Raw genomic sequence first — 25650 nt, 5'->3', positions numbered from 1 at the left:
CCATTGAGAACCATGCTGGCTGTGGGTTTCTCATATATGGCCTTTATTATGTTGAGGTAAGTTCCCTCTCTGCCTACTTTCTGGAGGGTTTTTATGAAAAATGGGTGTTGAATTTTGTTGAAAGCTTTTTCTGCATGTATTGAGATGACCATATGGTTTTTATCCTTCAATTTATTAATATAGTGTATCACATTGATTGATTTTCTTATATTGAAGAATCCTTGCATTCCTGGGATAAAACCCACTTGATCATGGTGTATGATCCCTTTAATGTGCTGTTGGATTCTGTGTGCTAGTATTTTGTTGAGGATTTTTGCATCTATGCTCATCAGTGATATTGGTCTGTAGTTTTCTTTTTTGTAGTATCTTTGTCTGGTTTTGGTAACAGGGTGATGGTGGCCTCGTAGAATGAGTTTGGGAGTGTTCCTTCCTCTGCAATTTTTTGGAAGAGTTTGAGAAGGATGGGTGTTAGCTCTTCTTTAATGTTTGATAGAATTCACCTGTGAAGCCCTCTGGTCCTGGACTTTTGTTTGTTGGAAGATTTTTAATCACAGTTTCAATTTCAGTGCTTGTGATTGGTCTGTTTATGTTTTCTGTTCCTTCCTGGTTCAGTCTCGGAATGTTGTGCTTTTCTACGAATTTGTCCATTTCTTCCAGGTTGTCCATTTTATTGGCATATGGTTGCTTGTAGTAATCTCTAATGATCCTTTGTATTTCTGCAGTGTCAGTTGTTACTTCTCCTTTTGCATTTCTAATTTTATTGATTTGAGTCTTCTCCCTTTTTTTCTTGATGAGTCTGGCTAATGGTTTATCAATTTTGTTTATCTTCTTAAAGAATCAGCTTTTAGTTTTATTGATCTTTGTCATCGTTTCCTTCATTTCTTTTTCATTTATTTCTGATCTGATCTTTATGATTTCTTTCCTTCTGCTAACTTTGAGTTTTTTTGTTCTTCTTTCACTAATTGCTTTATGTGTAAGGTTAGGTTGTTTATTTTAGATGTTTTTTGTATCTTTAGCTGAGATCGTTGCTATAAACTTCCCTCTTAGAACTGCTTTTGCTGCATCCCATAGGTTTTGGGTCGTCGTGTTTTCATTGTCATTTGTTTCTAGGTATTGTTTGATTTCTTCAGTGATCTCTTGGTTATTTAGTAGCATATTGTTTAGCCTCCATGTATTTGTATTTTTTACAGTTTTTTTCATGTAACTGATACCTAGTCTCATAGTGTTGTGGTCGGAAAAGATACTCGATACAAGTTCAATTTTCTTAAATTTACCAAGGCTTGATTTGTGACCCAAGATATGATGTATCTTGGAGAATATTCCACGAGTTGTGAGAAGAAAGTGTATTCTGTTGTTTTTGAATGGAATGTCCTACAAATATCAATTAAGTTCAACTTGTTTAATGTGTCAGTTAAAGCTGTGTTTCCTTATTTATTTTCATTTTGGATTATCTGTCCATTGGTGAAAGTGTAATGTTAAAGTCGCCTACTATTATTCTGTTACTGTTGATTTCCCCTTTTATAGCTGTTAGCATTTGCATTATGTATTGAGGTGGTCCTATGTTGGGTGCATAAATATTTAGAATCGTTATATGTTCATCTTGGATTGATCACTTGATCATTATGTATTGTCTTTCTTTGTCTCTTGTAATAGTCTTTATTTTAAAGTCTCTTTTGTCTGATATGAGTATTGCTCCTCCAGCTTTCTTTTGATTTCCATTTGCATGGAATATCTTTTTCCATCCCCTCACTTTCAGTCTGTATGAGTCCCTAGATGTGAAGTGGGTCTCTGGTATACAGCATAAGCATAGATATGGGTTGTTTTTGTATCCATTCAGCCAGTCTGTGTCTTTTGGTTGGAGCATTTTGTCCATTTACATTTAAGGTAGTTATTGATATATATGTTTGTATTACCTTTTTCTTAGCTGTTTTGGGTTTGTTATTGTTGATCTTTCCCTTCTCTTGTGTTTCCTGCTTAGAGAAGTTCCTTTAGCATTTGTTGTAAAGCTGGTTTGGTGGTGCTGAATTTTCTTAGCTTTTGCTTGTCTGTAAAGGTTTTAATTTCTCTGTTGAATCTGAATGAGATCCTTGCTGGGTGGAGTAATCTTCATTTCAGGTTTTTCCCTTTCATTACTTTAAATATGTCCTGCTACTCCCTGCTGGCTTGCAGAGTTTCTGGTGAAACATCAGCTGTTAACCTTATGGGGATTCCGTTTTATGTTATTTGTTGCTTTTCCCTTGCTGCTATTAATATTTTTTCTTTGTATTTAATTTTTGATAGTTTGATTAATATGTGTCTTGGTGTGTTTCTCCTTGGATTTATCCTATATAGGATTCTGTGTGCTTCCTGGACTTGATTGCCTATTTTCTTTCCTATATTAGGGAAGTTTTCAACTATGATCTCTTCAAAGTTTTTCTCAGTCCCTTTCTTTTTCTCTTCTTCGTCTGGGACCCCTATAATTTGAATGTTGGTGCATTTAGTGTTGTCCCAGCTGTCTCTGAGCCTGTCTTCAATTCTTTCCATTCTTTTTTCTTTATTCTGTCTGTGGTATTTATTTTCACTATTTTATCTTGCAGGTCACCTATCCATTCTTCTGCCTCAGTTATTCTGAAATTGATTCCTTCTAGAGAATTTTTAATTTCATTTATTGTGTTATTCATCATTCTTTGTTTGCTCCCTAGTTCTTCTAGGTTCTTGTTAAATGTTTTTTTTTTTTTTTTTTTTTATCTTCTCCGTTCTATTTCCAAGATTTTGGATCATCTTTACATCATTACTCTGAATTCTTTTTCAGGTAGACTGCCTATTTCCTCTTCATTTGTTTGGTTTGGTGGGTATTTATGTTGCTCCTTCATCTGCTGTGTATTTCTCTGTCTTGTCATTTTGCTTAACTTACTGTGTTTGGGGTCCACTTTTCTCAGGCTGTAAGTTTGTAGTTCCCATTGTTTTTGGTGTCTGCCTCCAGTGTGTAAGCTTGGTTCAGTGGGTTGTGTAGGCCTCCTGGTGGAGGGTACTGGTGCCTGTGTTCTGGGGGATGCGGCTGGATCTTGTCTTTCTGGTGGGCAGGACCACGTCCAGTTGTGTTTTGGGCTGTCTGTGAACTTGTTATGATTTTAGGCAGCCTCTCTGCTAATGGGTGGCATTGTGTTCTTGTCTTGCTAGTTGTTTGGCATAGGGTGTCCTGCACTAGAGCTTGCTGGTTGTTGTGTGGAGCTGGGTCTTAGCATTGAGATGGAGATCTCTGGGAGACTTTTCACCATTTGATATCATGTGGGGCTGGGAGGTCTCTGGTGGACCAATGTCCTGAACTCGGCTCTCCCACCGCAGAGGCTCAGGCCTGACCCCTGGCCGGAGCACTAAGACCTTGTCAGCCACTCGGCTCAGAAGAAAAGGGAGAAAAGAAAGAAATAAAGAAACAAACAAACAAAAAAGTTATTAAAATAAAGAAAATTATTAAAAGTTAAAAAATAATAAATGTAATTTTAAAAACAGAAAAAAAGAAGAGAGCAACCAATCCAAAAAAGAAATCCACCAATGACAGCAAGCACTAAAACCTATACAAAAGAAAACCCCAAAATACTGGACAGACAGAACCATAGGACAAATGGTAAAAGCAAACCTATACAGACAAAATCACACAAAGAAGCATACACATACACACACAAAAAGAGAAAAAGGAAAAATAAATAAATATATATATAAAAGGAAGATAGGAACCAAATCAATGAAGAAATCTACCAATTATTAAGCTCTAAATACTAAACTAAAATAAACATAAAACTAGAAGCAAATTACTTGCAGAAAGCAAACCCCAAGTCTACAGTTGCTCCCCAAATCCACCTCCTCAATTTGGGATGATTCGTTGTCTATTCAGGTATCCCACAGATGCAGGGTACATCAAGTTGACTGTGGAGATTTAACTTGCTGCTCCTGAGGCTGCTGGGAGAGGTTTCCCTTTCTCTTCTTTATTCACACAGCTCCTGGGGTTCAGCTTTGGATTTGGCCCCGCCTCTGTGTGTAGGTCACCTGAGGGCATCTATTCCCTGCTCAGACAGGACAGGGTTAAAGGTGCGGCTGATTAGGGGCCTCTGGCTCACTCAGGCCTGGGGCAGGGCGGGGTACGGTAGTTATATTTGGAATATGGGGCAAGCCTGTGGTGGCAGAGGCTGGCCTGACACTTCAACAGCCTGAGGCACGCTATGTGTTCTCCCGGGGAAGTTGTCCCTGTATCACGGGACCCTGGCAGTGGTGGGCTGCACAGGTTCCCATGAGGGGAGGTGTGGAGAGTGATCTGTGCTTGCACACAGGAGTCTTGGTGACTGCAGCAGCAGCCTTCACATCTCATGCCCATCTCTGGTGTCCGCGCTGGTAGCCACAGCTTGCACCCGTCTCTGGAGCTTGTTTAGGCTATCCTCTGAATCCCTCTCCTCGCACACCATGAAACAATGGTCTCTTGCCTCTTAGGCAGTTCTAGACTTTTTCCCGGACTCCCTCCCAGCTAGCTGTGGTGCACTAACCCCCTTTAGCCTGTGTTCAAGCAGCCAACCCCAGTCCTCTCCCTGGGATCTGACCTCTGAAACCCGAGCTTCAGCTCCCAACTTCCGCCTGCCCCTGTTGATAAGCAGACAATTCTCTCAGGCTGGTGAGTGCTGGTTGGCACCGATCCTCTGTGCGGGAATCTCTCCGCTTTACCGTCTGCACCCCTGTTGCTGCGGTCTCCTCCCTGGCTCCAAAGCTTCCCCCCAGCCCACCCCACCATCTCCTCCAGTGAAGGGGCTTCCTAGTGTGTGGAAGGTTTTCCTCCTTCAGAGCTCCCTCCCAGAGCTGCAGGTCCAATCTCTAATCTTTTGTCTCTGTTTTTCTTTTTTTCTTTTGACCTACCCAGGTATGTGTGAGGAGTTCTTGCCTTTTGGGAAGTCTGAGGTCTTCTGCCAGCGTTCAGTAGGTGTTCTGTAGGAGCTGTTCCACGTGTAGGTGTATTTTTGATGTATTTGTGTGGAGGAAGATGATCTCCACGTCTTACTCCTCCGCCATCTTGAAGGTCCCCCCACTGTAAAAGTTGTTTTTAAACTGAAAAGACTCATACACATGAAAGTTAATATAATTCAAGTGGAAGTACTTAGAGGTGATCTGGTCATATGATATTTGAGATTACAGGCTGTGATTGAGACTGGCAATTGTTATCACAGAGGTAATAGCTACTAGAATGAATTCTTAGAGTTAACAGAGAGTGGGAAGCAGAGAAGTTTGAGTAGTGTTTAGGGATTCTCAAAATTAGGAAGCAGGAAGAAGAGCCCTTGAAGAAAACAAGGGGTAGAGAAGTGGGAGAAGTCCAATGGCACTGGAGCCAAAGGAGTGGAGCACATCACAACAAAGCTCTGTATCCCTGCAAGTCCTGTGCTTCCGCATGTCTGGTGGGTATCACCTGAGTATTGGTGGGGGTGCTTCAATATGCAAGCTTACCATCTTCATCATCTCCCCATTCACTCCACAAAATACAACCCACCTTCTATTGTATATCTATTCTTGATAGATGTCTTTATATCCATCTCTCTCAGGCTAAACCTCAGGGATTTTCTGACTTCTTTTTCCCACATTTAATTGATCATCATGTACTATTTATTATTCTTTGTATCTCTGCTGTGTTTCTGCTGTCCACTGTCATTGTACTATTTCCATCAATTCCAAAGCCTAATACAAAGGTAGTTTTTGTTTTGTTTTGTTTTAAACCATAGTTCTTGGAAATAATGCTATAATTTCTGCTAGGTTAGAAGAAATAGCATGGTCATTATGTACATAATAGTTCACTTGGTCTGGGCAAGAGAACCCATATACATACATCCAGGTAGGATGACAATATAATTTATTAACTGGGATACTTCTGAGAGTGAAAAGGGGTGGTGTTAATTACTGTACCAGGACAACACGCATAAACTGGGACTGACCTTTGCAAACCAGGATGTATTATCTCCTAGCTCAGTGGTTCTCACCTGGGAGAGATTTTGCTACCCAGGGGGCGTTTGGCAATACCTGGAGACATTTTTGGTTGTCGTAACACAAGGAGGAGGGAGAGTTTTTATTGGTATTTAGTGGGTTCAGGGCAGGGATGGTGGTAAACATCCTAGAATGCATGGGATATTCCCCCACAACAAAGCATTATTTTGCTTTCTTCATTTAATTAATTCAGTGAATGTTTATTTAGCCTCCCTCTCTGTGCCAGGTACTGTGCTAGGTTCTGGAGATACGTTTATGAGCAAAGCAATCATAGTCACTGAATTTATGGAACTTGTAGTGAGGAAGAATGATATTAAATACATAATTACACAGATAAAGATATTATTTCAATAGTGAAAAATCCTGAAGGAATAGTAGTACCTTGTTCTTTGGGAGCATGTAAACAAGTGACCTCACCTAGAATGTGAGGTCCTAGGAAAATTTTCTGAGTTGAAATCTGAAGGATGAGTAGACTTGAGCTAGACAAAGATCCTTTTTAAAGGGAGGGGAGGAAAAGCATACCAGGTACTAAAGGGGAATGGAGAAGGACAATTCCAACGAAGTGGAAGAGGGAAGTCAGTATAAGGATAGGGAATGGAGGGCTGGGGAGCATGGGTGGGATAGGAAAGTGACTACAGGTCAAATAAGCAGGGGTCATAGCTTAATTGAAAGGATTTTTATTTTATTTTACTTTTAATATTTATTTATTTATTTGGCTACACCCGATCTTGGTTGTGGCATGCAGATCTTCGTTGCCACATGCGAGATCTTCATTGCAGCATGTGGGATCTAGTTCCCTGACCAGAGAACAAACACGGGCCCCCTGCATTGGGAGCACAGAGTCTTACCCGCTGGACCACCAGGGAAGTCCCAGGATTTTGATTTTTAAATGGGAACTCACTGGAGTTTTCTGATCCAGGGAATGGTGTGATTAGACTTGCATTTAAAAAAAGGCCCCATTTCTAAAATGTTGTCTAATTCTGTTATTGCCTTACTTAAAAGAGAATGCTCACAGCCTTCAAGATCTGTCATCGTCTGGCCCATTTGCATGTACAGAGACTTTTCACTTACCTGCCTTGTTTACTGTATGATGTGTTCGAAAGCTGCCTTGATTTTTCTCCTAAAAATATCTGTATATTGATGTTAATATTTGAATTGCTTAAAATAGTGGTCATTATTTTTTCCCACTGACATTCTTCAATAGAATGTTAATCTAAAAAAAAAAAACCCCCAAACCCAGAAAAACAAAACAACAAAAACATTAGTGTTAATTTAAATAGTAAGAAATACACTTTTCCCCATAGAGTATATTATGATAAAAGCTATTTTAATTTTGGAAGAAAAGTAATGTGGCCCAGAAAGATTTACATTTTTTGTGAATTAACTCTGATATAGAAAAGCTCTTATGATTTCTTGCCATAATGCACTTGAGATGACATATGATTGTGTCCCTCTAAAATTCTCCACCTGAAATACCTTTTTTCTGTCCATCTCCTTTTGTTTACATCCTATTTGTTTTTCAAATCCTCCATGAAGCCTTTCTTGGTTTCATAATATTAACATTTTATAGTGTCCTTTTCTATGTTACTATTGAACTTTGTTCATTCATTATATTACTTAGCACATAGGGTCTTGTGTTATCTAGGATGGGATATAAGCACCTATCTTCCTTAGTGACCAGAGATGAACCACACCTCTGTAACCTTTTATGACATGTAATATAGTATTAATTTAAAAATATTATTTTTAATACAGTATCATGTAGCTGCACAGTGAGTGCCTATGGATTGAGTGAATGGGAGGGACATGATCAGTTCTGTCAAATACTACATGAAATTGAGGAGTACTGAGAAAATTTATTGTTTCTCCTCCATTGGGATCTTTCAGTGGTTTCCTATTGCTTGTGGCGTAAGGTCTACAATTCTTTGCAGGGCATTCAAAGCCTTTGTATTTTTATCATCTTTAATTTTTATCACCCCCACTTTTCCATATGAATCCCCTTGGGGAGAAATAGACTTTCTGGCTGATGGAAACAGGTGTATCTTAATACTTAGTGCTGTTCCACTGTTCTGGAATGCCCTCCCCAGCCTATGCAACTCATGTCTTTCCTTCTAGGTCCAATTTGAGTCTTACTTTACCTGCTTAGTTTTCCTTCATAGCGCCTGTCACCTTTGAACTTACTATATATTTATTTCTTCTGTTCATTGTTTTTCCTCTCCTTACCAGAATGTGAGCTCCTGGAGGACAGAGATTTTTGTGTCGTTTCTTCACTGGTACTCAATTTGAGAAATATCTCTGACACATCTTTTTTTTTTTTTTTTTTTTGCGGTACGCGGGCCTCTCACTGTTGTGGCCTCTCCCGCTGCGGAGCACAGGCTCCGGACGTGATGGCTCAGCGGCCATGGCTCACGGGCCCAGCCGCTCCGCGGCATGTGGGATCCTCCCGGACCGGGGCACGAGCCCGTGTCCCCCGCATCGGCAGGCGGACTCTCAACCACTGCGCCACCAGGGAAGCCCTCTGACACATCTTTGATACTCACATAGATATTTGTTGAATATCTATTTGGTTCTGGCTTTGGTAAAACACCTCCTGAATGCCCTGTACTCTATGCAGCTTGTGTGTGTGTGTGTGTGTGTGTGTGTGTGTGTGTGTGTGTGTGTGTGTGTGTGTGTGTGTTTGTCCCCTTTAAGGAAAATGCTTTGCTGGAATACCCTGCTCCTTCTCTTATCCAATTCCTGCTTGTGTTATCTCCTCTAGAAAGCATTCTCTCTGCTCACTGCCTGATTTTGATATTCTTTCACTTTGTTTTTATTGGTTCCCTTGCTTACATCCATCATTCATCAGAGCATGCTTCATACATCTCATACATTCTTGTTTGATTTACATATCTGTAATGGCCACTGTACTTTAAGTTCTTTGAGGAAAATGACCAGTGTAACCTGCCTATCTATCTATAACATCTAGAATGATGCCTGGATACAGTAAGTTCTAAATAAACACATAATTTTCAATAATGAAAGAGGTTAGAGTGAAGTCCTTATAAATATATTTTGCTTCCCCAGTGCAAAATAGGCACTTCTAGAAGTTATCTCTTTTCTTTTTTTTTTCTGGTTAGCAGTTTACCTGTTCATTCTTGTGAACATAATTAGCCAGATTTAGCAGTTTTGTGTGACTTTCTAGTAAGTCTAATAAGAGATAGGTTTGAAAGAGCAAGCTCACGTCTGAGTTTTTGATGCTTAGAAATTTCTTTACTACAAACGGTATTTTGTTCAGTCTACCCAACTACAGCCTCTGTAATTTCTGCAATTTGCTGTGACAACTTCTTTTGGCAGAGCTATTTTTACTATGATATGTTTGGACTCTGGCCTTGACTCCCCCATTTTACTTGTCCTTTTCTTGGGCATTCTAATTACCATGTCGCTCGTATTAAATAATCCAGCTCTTGATTATCAAGGCTAATTGTGGATAACAATAATAACTAAAAACCATTTACACAGACCTCAAATTACACGTTAAAAATTGTTTTAAATTTTCCATTCTTGGGAAGTCAACATGGAATGGTGGGCAAAAATATACTTCACTGTGAATCAGGAAACTTAGATTCTACGCTTGATTCTTCTGGCTCCCAGATTTTGTATTCAGTACGAACTATGTATGTCAAAAGGTATTGATATGAAGCTTTGCCTGAGAGATGGTCATACAGAGAAGGACAAACAAGGCCTAATTATTTTTAAAAATTGCAAAAGTAACTCCTCAACACATAAGAGCTAAAAATACACAGGTGGTTTCCTTAATGCCGGACTTAATTCCAGTAAGGGCTTAATACATTAGAAAATTATGGCACCAAATCATGTCTTCTTTCATGCATCAGGGAAGGACTCCAACATCTAGTTTTATTGATGGAAAGATTCATTGCTTTGAACTTTTACTTTAGAAAATGTTCTTATTTTCCTTGGGAGAGACTATATTTGCATACTAGCTTTCTTGGCATTCATACGTTCAAGGCTCAGTGCCAGGTTAGAGCTACCACCTGCATATTCTTATGTTCCCACTTCTTTTGGCATTGTCTAATTATTTGATGATTAGAAGGAATAAGGAAGGGACATTAGATAACTGTAAATAAAGTTGGGTTTATCTTATATTGATCTAAAGGGTTCCATTTAAAGTACTATGGACAATTACAGAGGTCTTCTAGATTTACTTGTTAGTCTATAATTATTGATTGGTACATGGAATGTTGTGGTATTTTTGTATTTGCTTATGACTTAGTATTAGAGGCGAATTTTGAATTCTTTTGGAAAATTTCATATAGATGAAGTCATTGTGTCTGGCATTGAGGGACACAGATTCAGTGTCACATAATTTCTGCCCTGAGGGAATTTAACAGCCTGGTTAAAGGTGACTAACATGCAAAAATTTAAAGAAATGCTATAACATTTTGTAGGTGCTATTATATAAGTATTATTTAGTGGGTATAGTAAAGTGGTCTGTTTTATTTGAAGGTAGTAAGATTGGCTGTGGAAGAGATACTTTTTAAAAGAGGAGTCAGTGTTAGCATCAAAAAATAATGATGCCTTTAATTATTTTGGGGGGAAAGGGTCACATTGATAGGCCCACACATTGGCTTGTTAGTTTTTTTTTTAACCAGTGAATCAGTTGCTGTGGAATTGTTGCTTCATTTAAGTAGCTATATGTCAACAAGGTACTTAAAAATACCAAGTATTCACATAAATCATCTCTCTCTATTTCACACACACACACACACACACACTTAAAAGTTTTGTGTGTCTGTTTAAGCATGTGTGAATAAGGGTGGGTGGGAATGGGTGCTAAAATGTGAGGCAGGTCCCAGCTCATGTCAAGGTAGATTTTATACGTTATCACTAAAAGTATTTTGTGTTGGTGGTATCACTTTATATGTATTTGTATAGTATGTATACACTTTATTTGCTTCTTTTTAAACCCCCAATTTTTGTATTATGGAAAAGTTTAAATATAAACAAAGTAAGTGGATGGCATCGTGAACTCCCTTGTAGCCAGTGCTCAGCTTCAGCACTTATCAGTGTTCTGGCGTGCTGGCTTTTTCTACCCCTCTGCCTACCCTATTTTTTAATTCCCTTTTTAAAGGTAAAATTTATATACATTGGGAATCACAAACCTTAACTGTACAGTTTTGACAAATGGATATACACCTGTGTAACCCATAGTTCTCTCAAGTTATAGAACATTTCCATCACAGAAATTTTCCCTGTGTCCCTTTCCAGTTAATAATCCCCTTCTCCCCTGCTTCCTGGTAACAACTGTTCATATTTTTTTCATAATAGATTTGTGTTGCCTGTTCTAGAACTTCATATAAATGGTATCACACAGTATGTAATTTTTATGTCTGTCATTTTTTTCAGCATAATATTTTTCAACATTCATTTTTGTTGTTGCATGTACCCGTGTTGGTTTATTTTTTGCTGCTGAGTAATGTTCCATTCAATGAATTATCATAACTTGTTTATCTCATTTTATGTATGAGCCTTTTTGTGGACATATGTTTTCGTTTATTTTATTTTATTTTATTTTTTTTATTTTTTTATTTTTTTTGTGGTATGCGGGCCTCTCACTGCTGTGGCCTCTCCCGTTGCGGAGCACAGGCTCCGGACGCGCAGGCCCAGCGGCCATGGCTCACGGGCCTAGTCGCTCCGCGGCACGTGGGATCTTCCCGGACTAGGGCACGAACCCGTGACCCCTGCATCGGCAGGCGGATTCTCAACCACTGCGCCACCAGGGAAGCCCTTTCGTTTATTTTAGATAAATAACTAGGAGTAAAATTGCTGGGTTAGTGGGTTGGTATATGTTTAGTCTAATGAGAAACTGCCAACATTTTTTGCATATTAGTTAAACCATTTTACACTCCCACCAGTGATATATAAGAGTTTTGGTTGCTCCACATCCTCTCCAGCATTTAATGCAGTCAATCTTTTAAATTCAGACATTCTGATGTATGTGTGGTGGTAGCGAATTGTGATTTTAATTTGCATTTCCCTAATGACTAATAATATTGAGCATTTTTTCTTAGCTTGTTGACAGTTTTTATACTTTACTCTGTGAAATATCTATGCAAGTCTTGCCCAGTTGAATTTTGTATGTGTGTGTGTGTGTGTGTGTGTGTCTTGGTCATTTGTTATAGTAGTTCTTTATATGCAGAGGACACAAGTCCTTTTCCTCAATTACTATAGATTTATAGTGTGTCTTGAAGTCAGTTCATGAAAGCCCTCCATCTCTATTCTTTTTTTCAAGATTGTTTTGCCATTCTAGGTGTTGTTTTTGGCACTTCCATAGAAATGTGGAAATCAGCTTGTTAGTTTCTACAAAAAAAAGCTTTTGGGGATTTTCATTTGGATTGTGTTACATTATGGATCATTTGGGTGGGAATCACCATTTTAAACTATATTGATTCTTTTAGGGTACATCTTTTTTTTTTTTTTTGCGGTAAGCGGGCCTCTCACTGTTGTGGCCTCTCCCGTTGCGGAGCACAGGCTCCGGACGTGCTGGCTCAGCGGCCATGGCTCACGGGCCTAGCCGCTCCGTGGCATGTGGGATCTTCCCGGACCGGGGCACGAACCCGTGTCCCCTGCATTGGCAGGCGGACTGTCAACCACTGCGCCACCAGGGAAGGGAAGCCCCTAGGGTACATCTTTTTAAAGCATATTTTGCTCATGTCACTCACTAGCTCAAAAGCCTTTATTGGTTCCACAATTACACAGATTAAAGCTTAAGATCTTTAGATGGCTTTATTCCCAAGAGTCTCTTTCCTCTTTTTTTTTTTTTATTCAATGAATGTTGTATCCAGGTTGCTTGTTCTTTCTCATACATAGTCTAAACTTTTCTCCCTCTTCTTCTCTCATGTCCTCCATGCTGAATGTTCTTCACACGTGTTCTCCAAATCCCAAAGGCTCAAATACTACAGATATTTATGTTATAATGTAATAAATTACAAGTTAACAGTAAGAAGGCTTTAAAAATAAATTGCCACACTTAGAATGTATAAACAACAAGGTCTTATGGTATAGCACAGGGAACTATATCCAATCTTCTGGGATAAACCATATGGAAAAGAATATTTAAAAAAAAAAGAATGTTTATATGTGTAAAACTGAGTCACTTTGCTATACAGCAGAGATTGGCACAGCATTGTAAATCAACTATATGTCAAGTAAAAAACAAACAAATAAACAAAATAAATTGTTGTGGGGCAGATCACTTAAAATTTATACAACTGTGATTGGAGCACCAAAAAAGCAAAGCAAAGCAAACCAACCAACCAAGAAACCAATCAACCAAACAAACAAACCAAACCCAAATAACAGTCATATTAAAATAGGGCTTTACTTTTAAATAGAAAGATGATGGAGTGTGAAGGAAGCGTTGAGGAAAAAAGAGCAAAAGACAAACTGAACATGAGAACCATGTAAGAGGCACTTTCAATCCAGGACATATTTGCAGACTGAGCCAAAAAGAACAGTGGAATAATGGTGCTTTGTATATAGCCATGTACTATATTTTTCTGCTACTACTTGGAGGTTCAAAACATTCAGGTGATGGGTAAAAGAGTATGAACCAACTTCAAAGTTCTGTTGACATCATTTCCTTGCTTACAAATCACATGTGAGTTAATTCAGATTTCAGAAATAATCTGAAGAATAGACTGAATTTCAGTGTCTAGCTTAAGCTTTTATTTCCTCCATCAAAATTTCCCTGATCCCCTTGGCTAGAAATGACATTCCTACTTCTGAACACTAAAGTACTTTATACTTGTCTTATAGCTCTTATGTTTTCTACCCCATGCATACTTATCGAGGTGCATGTCTTATTCTTTTACAGGGTTGCAATCTTTTTCAGCTAATTTCTGATTTTATCTATGTATGCTCTATAGCACTTCAAATGGCATCCTGCATATAACAAGTGTTTGAAAATATTTGATGAATGAATGAATGAGTGAATGAATGATGAGCAAATGAAATATAGTAGAGAAATGAGAGGCAGATAGTAAATAAAAAAGAGACTAGATGAAAATTATGCACCTTCCTACTTTTTGTTTTCTGTTTTAGTATTATTTTGGTAAAGGCATGAAAGAATCCATAATTTAAGTTTTTAAGATTTCTCTGATATCTGTATATCATAATAAAAACCAGACTTTGATGATTTGATAATTTAAAATATTTCTATTTTGCATAAAGTGCAGCTGGACAAGAACCATTAGATTCAGTGCATGTTCTTTTCATTTGTTTTTAAAGCTATTATTCATTTGTTTTATTGTATTAGCAAAAGAAACTGTTCATTTTTTATCTTTTGAGCTGTATTTCAAATACTTTCAAGTTACTCATTTTATAGATTGGCCTTGTCAGAAAAAGAGAACTACATAAAAGTTTTAATTCCATAGATTATTTAACCTTTAAGTTGCTGATTCAAGTGAATTGTACATTTTCTTTGACCTTTTTCTTTTGGGATATACTCATTTTAATTGACTTTTAAGAGTTCTTTACGTAGTAGATGAAACATACAAAATTGTTTTTACAGGTCAAAAGCAGTTGAATATCCACAACTTCATATGATTCAACTTAAATCATATATTTATGTTGGTTGCCAAGGTTTTCCCAGTTTGTTTGTCTTTTGTCCTTTTTACTGTGATGTATTTTTAAAGCATAGAACAAGTTTAAAATTTTTTTGTGGTTTAATTTAGGGATCCTTTGCTTTGTCCTCTATTGCTTTCTTGCAGCAAAAGTTCTTTCCATCCCAAGGGCAGATAAATATTTTTGTAGTTTCATATTTTTTGATTTAACTTTTAAAATCCATCTGGAATTTTGTTTGAATGTGTTGTTAAGGCTAGGATCTGTTTACTGAGTGAAGAAACAATTACCCTCAGATTCCTGAGCTAACTCTATTGTTTAATTTCATGCCCCATTGCTAAAATCACAAAATTATTGTGTGTCCTAGCAATAGAACATCTTTGACCTTGAGTCCTCATAAAATACATTATTCTGGTTCCTTGGTTTATTTCAAGGACCATAGTAATCTAGAGACCTTCATTTTGAAAGTATTAACTCTAAGGATGTAAGTAATAAGGTACACAATACTTGATTTACTTGATGGCTTCTTCTAACATAAAATTCTATCACTCAGGGCTTCCCTGGTGGCGCAGTGGTTGAGAATCCGCCTGCCAATGCAGGAGACACGGGTTCGTGCCCCGGTCCGGGAAGATCCCACATGCCGAGGAGCAACTAAGCCCGTGAGCCATGGCCGCTAGGCCTGCGCGTCCGGAGCCTGTGCTCCGCAACGGGAGAGGCCACAACAGTGAGAGGCCCGCATACCGCGCAAAAAAAAAAAAAAAAAAAAAAATTCTATCACTCAGAAAATTTTACACATTAACTCACATGGACAATATTGTTTTTAAAATGTTATTTAAGTAGGAAGATTAAAAAAATCTTGATTGTGTTCTTCTTTTATACTTAAATTGGACTTTATACTTAAGTTGGGCTTAACTTTAGGAAGGATATATATACATACATATATATATATATATATATATATATATATATATATATATATTTTAAAATTTTCCTTTGCATTTAAGTTACCGAGTGGTGACATTACTTATGTATTAAGTAGTGGTGTAAGGCTGTGTCAAAGTACTTTTTCCATCATAGATGTTTTGACAGAAATTTCACTGATTTATTCTAAAATGTTTAGAGCTTGTGTTAGTGTTCCTGTGGAATATAACATGCAATGTTAAATGAATTCAGCTATTCTAAATTTCTGTTATTTGCTCTAAATTGTATGTAATGGCTCTAATACCATAGACAAGAAAAAAGTAAATTGCTTAAGCTTTGTAATTTAGTGTTAAGACATTCTAGTGACGCTTGTTAAGCTCTTTGAGTGGGTAAAGACCCCGGCTTCTCCCTTTTCTGTTTGGACACCTCAAAACACCAGTAAAGAATTTTTTCTTTTTGAGACGCTGAAGAAATATGTGTATACACTACTATTCAAACTCTCTCTATCTGAACTCAACAACTTAATAGGTTCAGATAAATTTTTAGATAAATCTCTGTATCTAAATTGTTGCTATTTGCCATCTAAAACAGTGGGATGAAACTGATTCCGTAATAAACTATCCAATTCAAAGACCAAATAAATTTGGATAATGAGGTATATTTGTAATGCCTCATGCTAGGTTTCCTTTATAATGGATCACTCAAAGGGTGAAGATAAAATGGAAATACCCTTTTGGATTCAAAGAACTCATGATCACCACATTGTCTGAGAGGCTCTGCCTTTTAGTTTCCTAGCATTTCCTTAGGACTTACTGTGTTCTCAGACTTTAGTAGGTCTGGGTGGAATGGGAAACAGACTACAGTCACAACTAACTCAATAGGGACAGAGGTTTTCCCTCTTGAAATGGGCTTGTCAGAGCTGGAAGTTGGCATTTCATTGCCACTTATTGGCTTCACTTGCCTGCAAGGAAAGGGTCAGGCCCAGAGATACTACAGGGGTGAAAACATTTTATTTTAGGAAAATAATTTTATTGGGGAGTATTTATTTTCTGAGCTATTTTGACGGAACCAGTTTGTTAAACTTAAAGACCTTTGAGGATCTTCTCGTTTCACCCTCTCATTTTAGACATAAAGCATTTAGGAAGACTTCTCCAAGTTGACTCAGCTACATAGAGCAGAGTCAGAGCTAGAACCCAAGTCCTCTTTTTAGTTTTTAGCTAGTTTTTTAGCTATCAAATCAGTGATACCAATCTATTTTTAATTTTTCTGAAGTCACATTACAGAATTATATATATATCCTGGAGAAAGTATGTACAGGAATATAGTGTTGAAGGCAGGTGGTGAAGTGGTTGCTGGTGGCCACCTTATGGGAAGGATTGAGCAATGGTAGTATTTACTGTCAATCAAGTTGAGCTTTTAGATTAATGAGCTGATCACTTGCTGTGACCCAAAGGTGGGGAGTTTTAAAAATTCTTATTTGTTCTGAATGAGTCCTAGACCCTTATATACCTTAACTCCTTTTTTTCTTCAGATAAATAGCAACACTTCTTTTCAAGTTCTTTTCTCTCTCGTTTTCTGGGTTTTTTTTTTGTGTGTGTGTGGTATGCGGGCCTCTCACTGTTGTGGCCTCTCCCGTTGCGGAGCACAGGCTCCGGACGCGCAGACTCAGTGGCCATGGCTCACGGGCCCAGCCGCCCCGCGGCATGTGGGATCTTCCCGGACCGGGGCACGAACCCGTGTTCCCTGCATCGGCAGGCGGATTCTCAACCACTGCGTCACCAGGGAAGCCCTTCTGTTGTTTTTGACTAATATTTAACCTTTAGAAAAGTGTTGGAAAACTTGTTTTTTTGTTTTTTTAAAATCACAGACCAATAGAAAACACAACAAATAAATCTAAAACAAATTCATTTTATATCAGTTCAAAATGTCTTATGGCAATATTGATTTTTTTCCCCTCTGGGCAAGGTAGGGAGGAAGCCAATAGTGTTCATCTCAACTACTTTTTATAGCAAGTTCAGGGAAATGTACAACTTTTATTTTTAAGCATTTATGCTAAAGTTATCTATAATTTATATATTATGGCTATTTCTAGAGAATAACAGAGATGAGGGAGCCTAAGAGAGAAGGAAGAGTGAAAGGATAGGGAGGAAAAGAGATAATCAGGATGAGAAGGATGATGGAGAAAGAGCTACTAAATGAGAAAATGGGATACTTCTATCTAAGTGTGAAGGGAAAGAGAGAACAGACCAGAGAGCTACTTGAATAAGAGTGCGTGTGAAGGAAGCCATGGTGAGTGGACCTGGGGAGGGAGGGGAAGCATGTCCCAAGGGTAGATAGAAGGAAAAGGAAAAGAGCAGTGGGCACATTTGTCTTCAAAGCCTCGTAGGGCTTCCTCCACTAACCTTCCCATTCCCCTGGATTGTCCCATCTTCCCTCCTGTGCCTCACCCCTAGTCTTCAGCCAGCCAGTAGCCTAGCTCTTGATCCATTGTAGCTCCTTACATGTTGTTCACTGCTTCTTATGAATCTGCCAAGTGGGAGGTGCAGTGAGGATTGAATGATACAAGTAAGACCTTGAAAAGCTCTTAGAGCAGGAGTTGCCACATAGTTGTGGAAGCTTTAATAATAATTGTTATATTTCTGTAAATATAAATCATGTTTGAAACATTTAAATTGAGTCCTTGATGTAAAACTTTAGGAATAGATACATTATATAGTCATTGTCTTAATGGTATGTTGAAGCTGAATCGAATGAAAATCTAGTTGGTCTAAATTAAATCTAAATCCACCAAAAATTTTAATTATGTCTCATTTTCTCTTCCTTTTTGTAGTGATTTAAAGGGAGTGATAGTCACTCTGAGTGATGATGGTCACTTGCAGTGTTCATATCTGGGGACAGACCCTTCTTTGTTCCAAGCTCCAAAAGTTGAATCTAGAGAACTAAATTATGATGAACTTGATGTAGAATTGAAAGAACTTCAGAAAATCATCAAAGATGTTAACAAATCACAAGGTATCTCATTTGCAACTTTTTATTATTTGATTTTAGTATTCATTGTAAAGTTTATATTATTTTGTATATGGATAATGTTTTGTACATATTAGTTGATTTTCTCCCCCAGGCTTAATTAAAGTCATTTTTGTAAAAACAACATTGCTCTTTAACACGCTAGTCTTTGTGCTTAATTTGTATTTTATAGCTTCTGAAAAATATGTCCTATTTAAGGTAATACTTTTGTTAGTGTGTTTCAGGGACAGTGCTGAGTTTTTTTCTTTAAACTCTAAGAAAGGAACATGTATTTCTTTGGATAGTGATTTTAGACCTTTAGAATTACATTAAGGTTTAGAGTGATCATTTATTAACTTCTAATATCCCTGAAAAATTTTTAGTTGCTTCTTTTAAAAGAAACCAAAGCAGTATGTGAATTACTACTTTGTTACTAAAAATGTAGTCATTTGCAGCCTAGTGATATAATTTATGTTTGTAGTTAATTAGCCATCCAAATGGAGTGTAGCCTGTGGTATGCTGATTTCTAATGACTCAGAGGCTGATGATATTTTCAGTTCTTGAGTTTTGTATAACTCAATATTATCTTACTTTGGGATTCACAAGGGTATAATTTTACTGTAAATTAAAAGGAGAAACAAAACAGCAATCCTGCAGTTTGAGTTGGACATGTGAAAAGCATTACTTTAAGTTCCCTTCTCAGGGTCAGGTAAAAGTATTTTTTTAATGAGAAAAAATAGGGACTATTTTCACTTAAAAGAAATGTTAAAACAAGCAGGAATAATAAAAGAAGCAGAGCATCAAAAGCTAACCAAAACAACAGAGCCAATCTTAATCCTGGTCCAATCACTTTCCTAGATTTATGTATTTTTGAGTCCCTATTACCAAGACACATTCAGAGGAATTTAGATAATATATTAAAAATATTAATATTAAAATAAAATTTTTATGCTTTGGTTTTACACATTCTCTTAGAAAGTTTTGAAAGTAAACAAGTGAAACTTAGGTCTTTTAAGTACCTCCAATTATTTAAAAACCCATTTGTTGTCAGGACCCTCATGTCAAATAGAGAATAGTTAAAAATGGATGTGTCATATTGCATATTTTTTTCCATTTTTGATACTAGTGTTTTGGGATTAATGAAATATAAGTCTCATTTTGTCATTTAAAAATGTAATTGGAGAAGAGTGGCATACATATGAAACATGAAATTTCCAGAGTTGGTTAAATAAATTTAATGTGGCTTTTCACTACAAATTTTGTGTCTTGAGATTTTGACCTTTCCATAAACAATGTGCTAACGATATTTTGATTAACACTTGATTATGTAAAACATTTCTCAAATAAATCCCTTACAGCTAAAAGTTATTTTTTGGTGGCCATAGTGATGCCCTTGGGTGAGAAGGGTTAGGCTGTTTTACTTGTCATTACCCTGATTCTTCTGTGTATCTTGAAATAAGTGTTAATTAAGCTAGGGATGTATCCACAGACTTGAGTGCAAAGTTTATTATTTATATAACCTCAAAGTTAATATTTGAAGTTCTCTGCCCCTTCTTTGCCACCATCATTTTGTTTTATTCCTACAAAAGAAACCAAGACTCTTTTAAAAAAGAGAGACTTTTAACATATTTTATTTCTAGATGTGGAAAAAATTTAGTATTCTCTACCCTTATAAAATCGTGGTATATTTGTTCATTAAAATACCTGTAATTATATAAAAGCACCAAATCATTTCATTACAGAAGATTATGAGAAGTTAAAACTCTGAACTTTTTGATGACCTCATTATTCATTTAAATGCCACCTATTTTAGTACAGTGACTTTAACTTGCAAAAAAGAAGTGCACAGTCTTGTGGGTTATGTTCAGCACTTAAAAGCTTTTTTTATTTCTTCAAAGCAAGAATTGCAGCAAAATGTAAAGCCAATTTAAAGAGTATATTTTGTTGTACACAAGGTATATATTATCTACTATAATAAAAGTATTTTTGAAGCTGATTTTATGTGTGTAAGCTGTATGAGGGATGTATGTTGTAAGCATGAAATAACAGTAATAATTTCTGTATGGCTTATGGATTTTGAAGCTTTTCATACTCAACTCATTAGTGAGAATCCTGCCTTTCATTTCTGTTACTAGTAGTCAACAACATCTATCAGCAGGCACTTTCAAAAACAGAGTTTCCTTATGATTTATTTAGACAGTTGATATGTTCTTTACTTGGAATGGATATGAAGGAAAGGGTACAATACTGAGATAGACTCCCACACAGCATAGTTGTGTCTTCAGGAAGGGAAAGAGAGCAGTAAGACATGGGTGTATAAATGAAAGTCTTCACCCATTTGAAATATGTCTAGGATAACTAAGTTGCTTCTACCATTGAGTAGTAGAAACATTTGTACTTGGTAACCTTGTCGGAAGATGTGCTATTCAGGTTTATGTCTGGCTGCATATAACAGAATGCCTAGGTAGGGTGGCTTAAATAAGGCACAGGTTTATTTCTTTCTCATGGAAAAGAAGTCCAGTAATGGGCAGTCCAGGGTTGATTTGGCAGTTCCAAAGTCATCAGGGACTCTGATTCCTTCTCACCCAGGGTCTTCTGTTGGTCTAGGATGGCTTCTGGAACTCCTGCCCTCACATCTGCAGCTGAGTCAGCCCACTTAATGATCTTTCCTGGAAGCCACACCCTGAACAGCTTCCACTTACATCTCACTGGCCACTCCAAGCTGCAAAAGAGCCTGGGAAATTTAGCATTTTGGTTGAGTACTTTGTTACTTAGGATAAAATTGGACTCTTTTTTAGTAAAGAAGAACTGAAGAATCTTTACTGTGTGGGCAGCAAGCAGCCTTTTGTACTCTTACTAAGTTGTGGAAATTCTTATTCCAAACAGTGTAATATTGGTGGGAATGCCTGGTGGCAATTATAGGTCATTCTTCTCTTTGTGAGACAGCTGATTCATGTGACATCATCCAGGTGCTTTCTATATTTTCAGTCAGCCATCCTCAGTGTGGGGGGATGTTTCCTCTCAGGGTCACAGGGTGATTTTAGCAGTTCCAGGCATTATGTGCAAGTATGATTTCCAGGGAAGAAGAGAGATATTTCTCCCAAGTGTCCCCATTTATTAGGGAGGACTAGCTTTCCCAGAAGCATGTACCAGCATGCCAACTCCCACCTTTCCTCACCTCACCTCTGCCAGGATTAGGCTCCATGCTCACGACTAAAACAACAAAAGTTCAGGGGAATGAAATCATCATGATGGGATTTGACAAATTCAATAACTTTGAGATGAGGTGAATGCCTCAACAGAATTAGTGTTCTACCACAAAGAAGGAAGAGGGAAGAATGGATGTTAGGGGGACAGCCAATAATCTGTCATATATATGTATATATACCCACATATGTATGTGCATATGTATTATTTATGTTTCTTGTTTATTTAGGATCTCTATAACTTGTTCATAATATCTCATTATGCACTATAAACATTTTTTAAATTGTGAAATTTTAAGTTGTAAAGAGAAAATGAATATGGTCAAAATAATTCAAACAGTACCCAGGTCTTAGTTCCACTAGATTATTTAAAGGTAACCTTTATTAAGAGTTTTTGTGTATTCTTTGAGAAAATTTTCCTGTTTATATAATTGTTTTTACACAAATACGTGTGTATTAGTGACATTGTACTACATCTTGCTTTTTTAAAATCAATATCATATCTTGGAGTTCTTTTCATGTCAGTATATAAAGATGGACAGCACCCTTATTTAGAGTTTTGGGTTTTGGACCATTGCACAGTCTTGATATACCATAATTTAATTAACTATTTCTCTATTAATAGAAATATAATTTAGATTTAGGCTGTTTTTGTTTTTAATAATTACTAGCAACAGAGAAACTCCTTGGGCATATCTATGAGTATTGGGTAAATGTTTGGGAGTAGAATTGTTAAGTCACAGTGTATGTGAATTTTACATTTTTTTGGTGAATTTTACATTTTGATAATTATAGCCAGTTTACCTTCAAAAGGGTTGTACTCTTTTGGGCTTCTACCAGTAGCTAAGGATAGGGAATTGAAATTCCTGACACTGGTCAGTCAATGGGTCACATCTTAGCTAATATCTTTGGAAAAAGAGACAGTTTTTCTTTCTAGTAATGTAGAGGGGAAAGAATTAGCATAAAGCTTCTCATTCTGTAATGCCTCAGTTTTTTTTTCAACTCGTGAGTATATTTTTGATATATGGTATAGATAAACCTTAAAACAACTATATACAGCAAGTTTTACTTTATGAGTAAATACTCTTTTCTCTCTTAAAATTACAGGTGTTTGGCCTATGACCGAGAGAGAAGATGACCTGAAAGTCTCTGCCATGGTTTCTCCTAACTTTGATTCAGTATCTGTAGGTGTATTTGCAGACTTTCAAAGGGTTTGTGATAGTGGTAGACTCTGATAAACTGAGATCAAAATGTACTGGTTTAAATTCTGGGCCTCCAAATAGAAATTTTAGGGAAGATAAGCTTTAGGCTTCGTTACTTCTAGAAAAAAACATTTCTAAGCTCTTCGTGTAATAAGAAGTTCCTTAGGCAGGATTTCTGTCTTAAAAAAGGGGGAGGGAAGGGAAATGGTTAAAGAGGTTCTCACCATTACTCTGAATCTACCTACTTAAAAAAAAAAAAACTTTTTCAGTACTGAGTATTGAATTAATCCTAATCCAGATGAATAATACTGACCCCACTAGATTTTTGTTGAAGGTTCAATGAGATAATGTTTATGAAAGGCATAGCTCAGGGTTTGGTAATTTATAGTCTTTAATACATTATGTTGGTTGTGGTGGGGAAGTAGTTTAAGAATAGAGTTGGGCCAGGAATTATTTTTTCCTCTCATTTCTATCTGTGTGACCCAGGGCAAGGTACTCAATTTTCTTAGTCTCAATGTTCTCATCTGTAAAATGGGAATAGTAATAGAATCCACTTTGTTGAATTATGATAATTAACTAACAAATCACTATAATAATAAAATTACATTTTAATTATTTTAAAATGATCATCACGATCATCACCACCACCACCACCTGCATTCTACTTGTCTCCTTCAGTGCCATATCTTTAGTGCCAGTCACATAATGGGTGTTCAGTATATATTCGCTCTATAAATGAATTAATAAAGCTGAGAAACAAGAAAGGGGGACTGTCCTTGGTTACGTTACCCCATCTCTTTGTTTAGTCTTCTGTAAGCACTTGTTAGATTATGGTTGGTTTTCTCTCACTGCCTGCAGTTTGGGCAAAATATATTAAGTTTATCTACATCTGTACCAAAGTCGGTCAGTTTAGGAAAGTGATTGAATTCACTGTTTTTTACTCTGTATGGAATTTATGTCATATAATTTTGCTTAGGAAATGACTTTGATATTTAGGTATCACAGCATAATATAGTAAGTAGTTCCATAATCTTTTCAAAGATTAATCTTAGTATAAACAGCCAGACCAAGTTGTGATAAAAATCACATTAACATTGCCATAGTATAGTAAGTTGGGTATACTTAAAAAAAGTAGGACTATATATGAAAGAAACATTCACAAAGCTGAGTCATATAGTAGAGGTACTGTTTAAACATTGGATATTCAGCACACACCATTTCTCATTCTACCTGAAGGGTGTAGTCTGAGTGGAACATTTTTGCTTAGTTAGCTGACAAATGTACACACATTTTCTTGCCTTGGAAATGATTCTTTTTTTCCTTTGGGCAACTTATATAATTTTTTCTAGGTTCTCTTAAACATAGGCTATTTGCACTCAGCCTTTTTTTTTTTTTTTTTTTTTTTGCGGTACGCGGGCCTCTCACTGTTCTGGCCTCTCCCGTTAAGGAGCACAGGCTCCGGACGCGCAGGCTCAGTGGCCATGGCTCACGGTCCCAGCCGCTCGGCGGCATGTGGGATCCTCCCGGACCGGGGCACGAACCCGTGTTCCCTGCATCAGCAGCCGGACTCTCAACCACTGCGCCACCAGGGAAGCCCAAACATAGGCAATTTGGATTGAAATTCCCTTTCTGTTCTTTAACAACTTTTGATCTTTGTGAGAAAAGGCCTTATGTAATAGCACAATATTGTAATATATATTTCCCTATCAGTAACCTGGAGTGCTTTTTCCTCTTAACTAGATGTATCTTTTCAGCTTCATTTCCCCTTCTTACTATTTTTTTCCTTCTTAAGAGATTCTTGAGAGTATCACTTTCATCCCATTGGAAAATATCAGTCCAACGATTTAGGTGGCTGTGATGCTATACTGTCTTTGTAGAGCTACTTCTCTCTGGCTGTAATTTCATGTTTCCAAAGAACCTTTGTCCCTGAAATATCTAGGTGTTTAGATATGGATTGAAAAGAGCAGGAAACAGGAGATGTTGGTTTCTCTTCCAGAACTGCCGACAGCTAAATGTAAAACATTTCCTGGATTTTAGGTAATACTAGAGCAAAAAGCCTGGCTTAATATTTTATTTTCAGTCATTGTTATGAAAGCACACATCCAAAAATTAATATAATTAGTGTTAGAATGGGGGCTTTTATAGAAGAGTTAAACATCGCTATCCTCTCTTCTTGATTGAGAAGTTGGATCAAAGTTCATATATAGTTTCCTATGGAATCATAAATAGAATATGAATCTCCCAACTCTTAATTATGCTGATGGCCATTACATCATAGTGATCCCCACTGCTTTGAAGTGATTTAATTTTTCTTAGTAAAATAATTCCAAATAGATTAACAAAGTACAATGGATTTATTCATTGTTGGACAGACTTCATGATCTTAATTGTTGCCTCAGGAATTCATGTGGGTATTATTAGAAAATATGTTACGCTTTGATCTTATTCTGTTATAGAGTGACCATATTTTCCTCTCAAGCTACCACTCTAAAAAACAAGTTATAAATTCTAAGGAAATGTTTGCTGTATTATATTATATTCTGAATTCTTTAAGAGATGGGACCAGGTAACCAAGGCTGATGCTCAAAGAGTAAAAGAGTTTATGATATGCGCTAGTAAAAAAAAAATGCACTCCTACTTTTGTTTTATTTTCTAGGTGTAAGGCCACTCAATCTTTATATCATTAGTTACATGTCTTAGATATC

At 37.0% G+C, this 25650-nt stretch overlaps 1 protein-coding gene across 5 annotated transcripts in view; it reads left to right on the top strand.

Moving 5' to 3' along the window:
• BBS9 (Bardet-Biedl syndrome 9) overlaps positions 1-25650 on the top strand; it is a 446549-nt gene that overhangs the window by 162521 nt on the left and 258378 nt on the right. For all 5 annotated transcript variants that reach the window (XR_010842160.1, XM_067042365.1, XM_059074636.2 and 2 more), the window contains 2 exons: positions 18362-18543; positions 22851-22927. Coding sequence is in view for 4 of the 5 variants with exons in the window: in XM_067042365.1 (XP_066898466.1) it covers positions 18362-18543; positions 22851-22927 (259 nt within the window). In the remaining variant the exon portion in view is untranslated. The remainder of the gene's footprint in view (positions 1-18361; positions 18544-22850; positions 22928-25650) is intronic.

Source organism: Kogia breviceps, chromosome 9 (assembly GCF_026419965.1).
Source record: "Kogia breviceps isolate mKogBre1 chromosome 9, mKogBre1 haplotype 1, whole genome shotgun sequence".
Classification (NCBI taxonomy): Eukaryota; Metazoa; Chordata; class Mammalia; order Artiodactyla; family Physeteridae; genus Kogia; species Kogia breviceps.
This window is presented reverse-complemented; position numbering and strand designations above follow the sequence as displayed.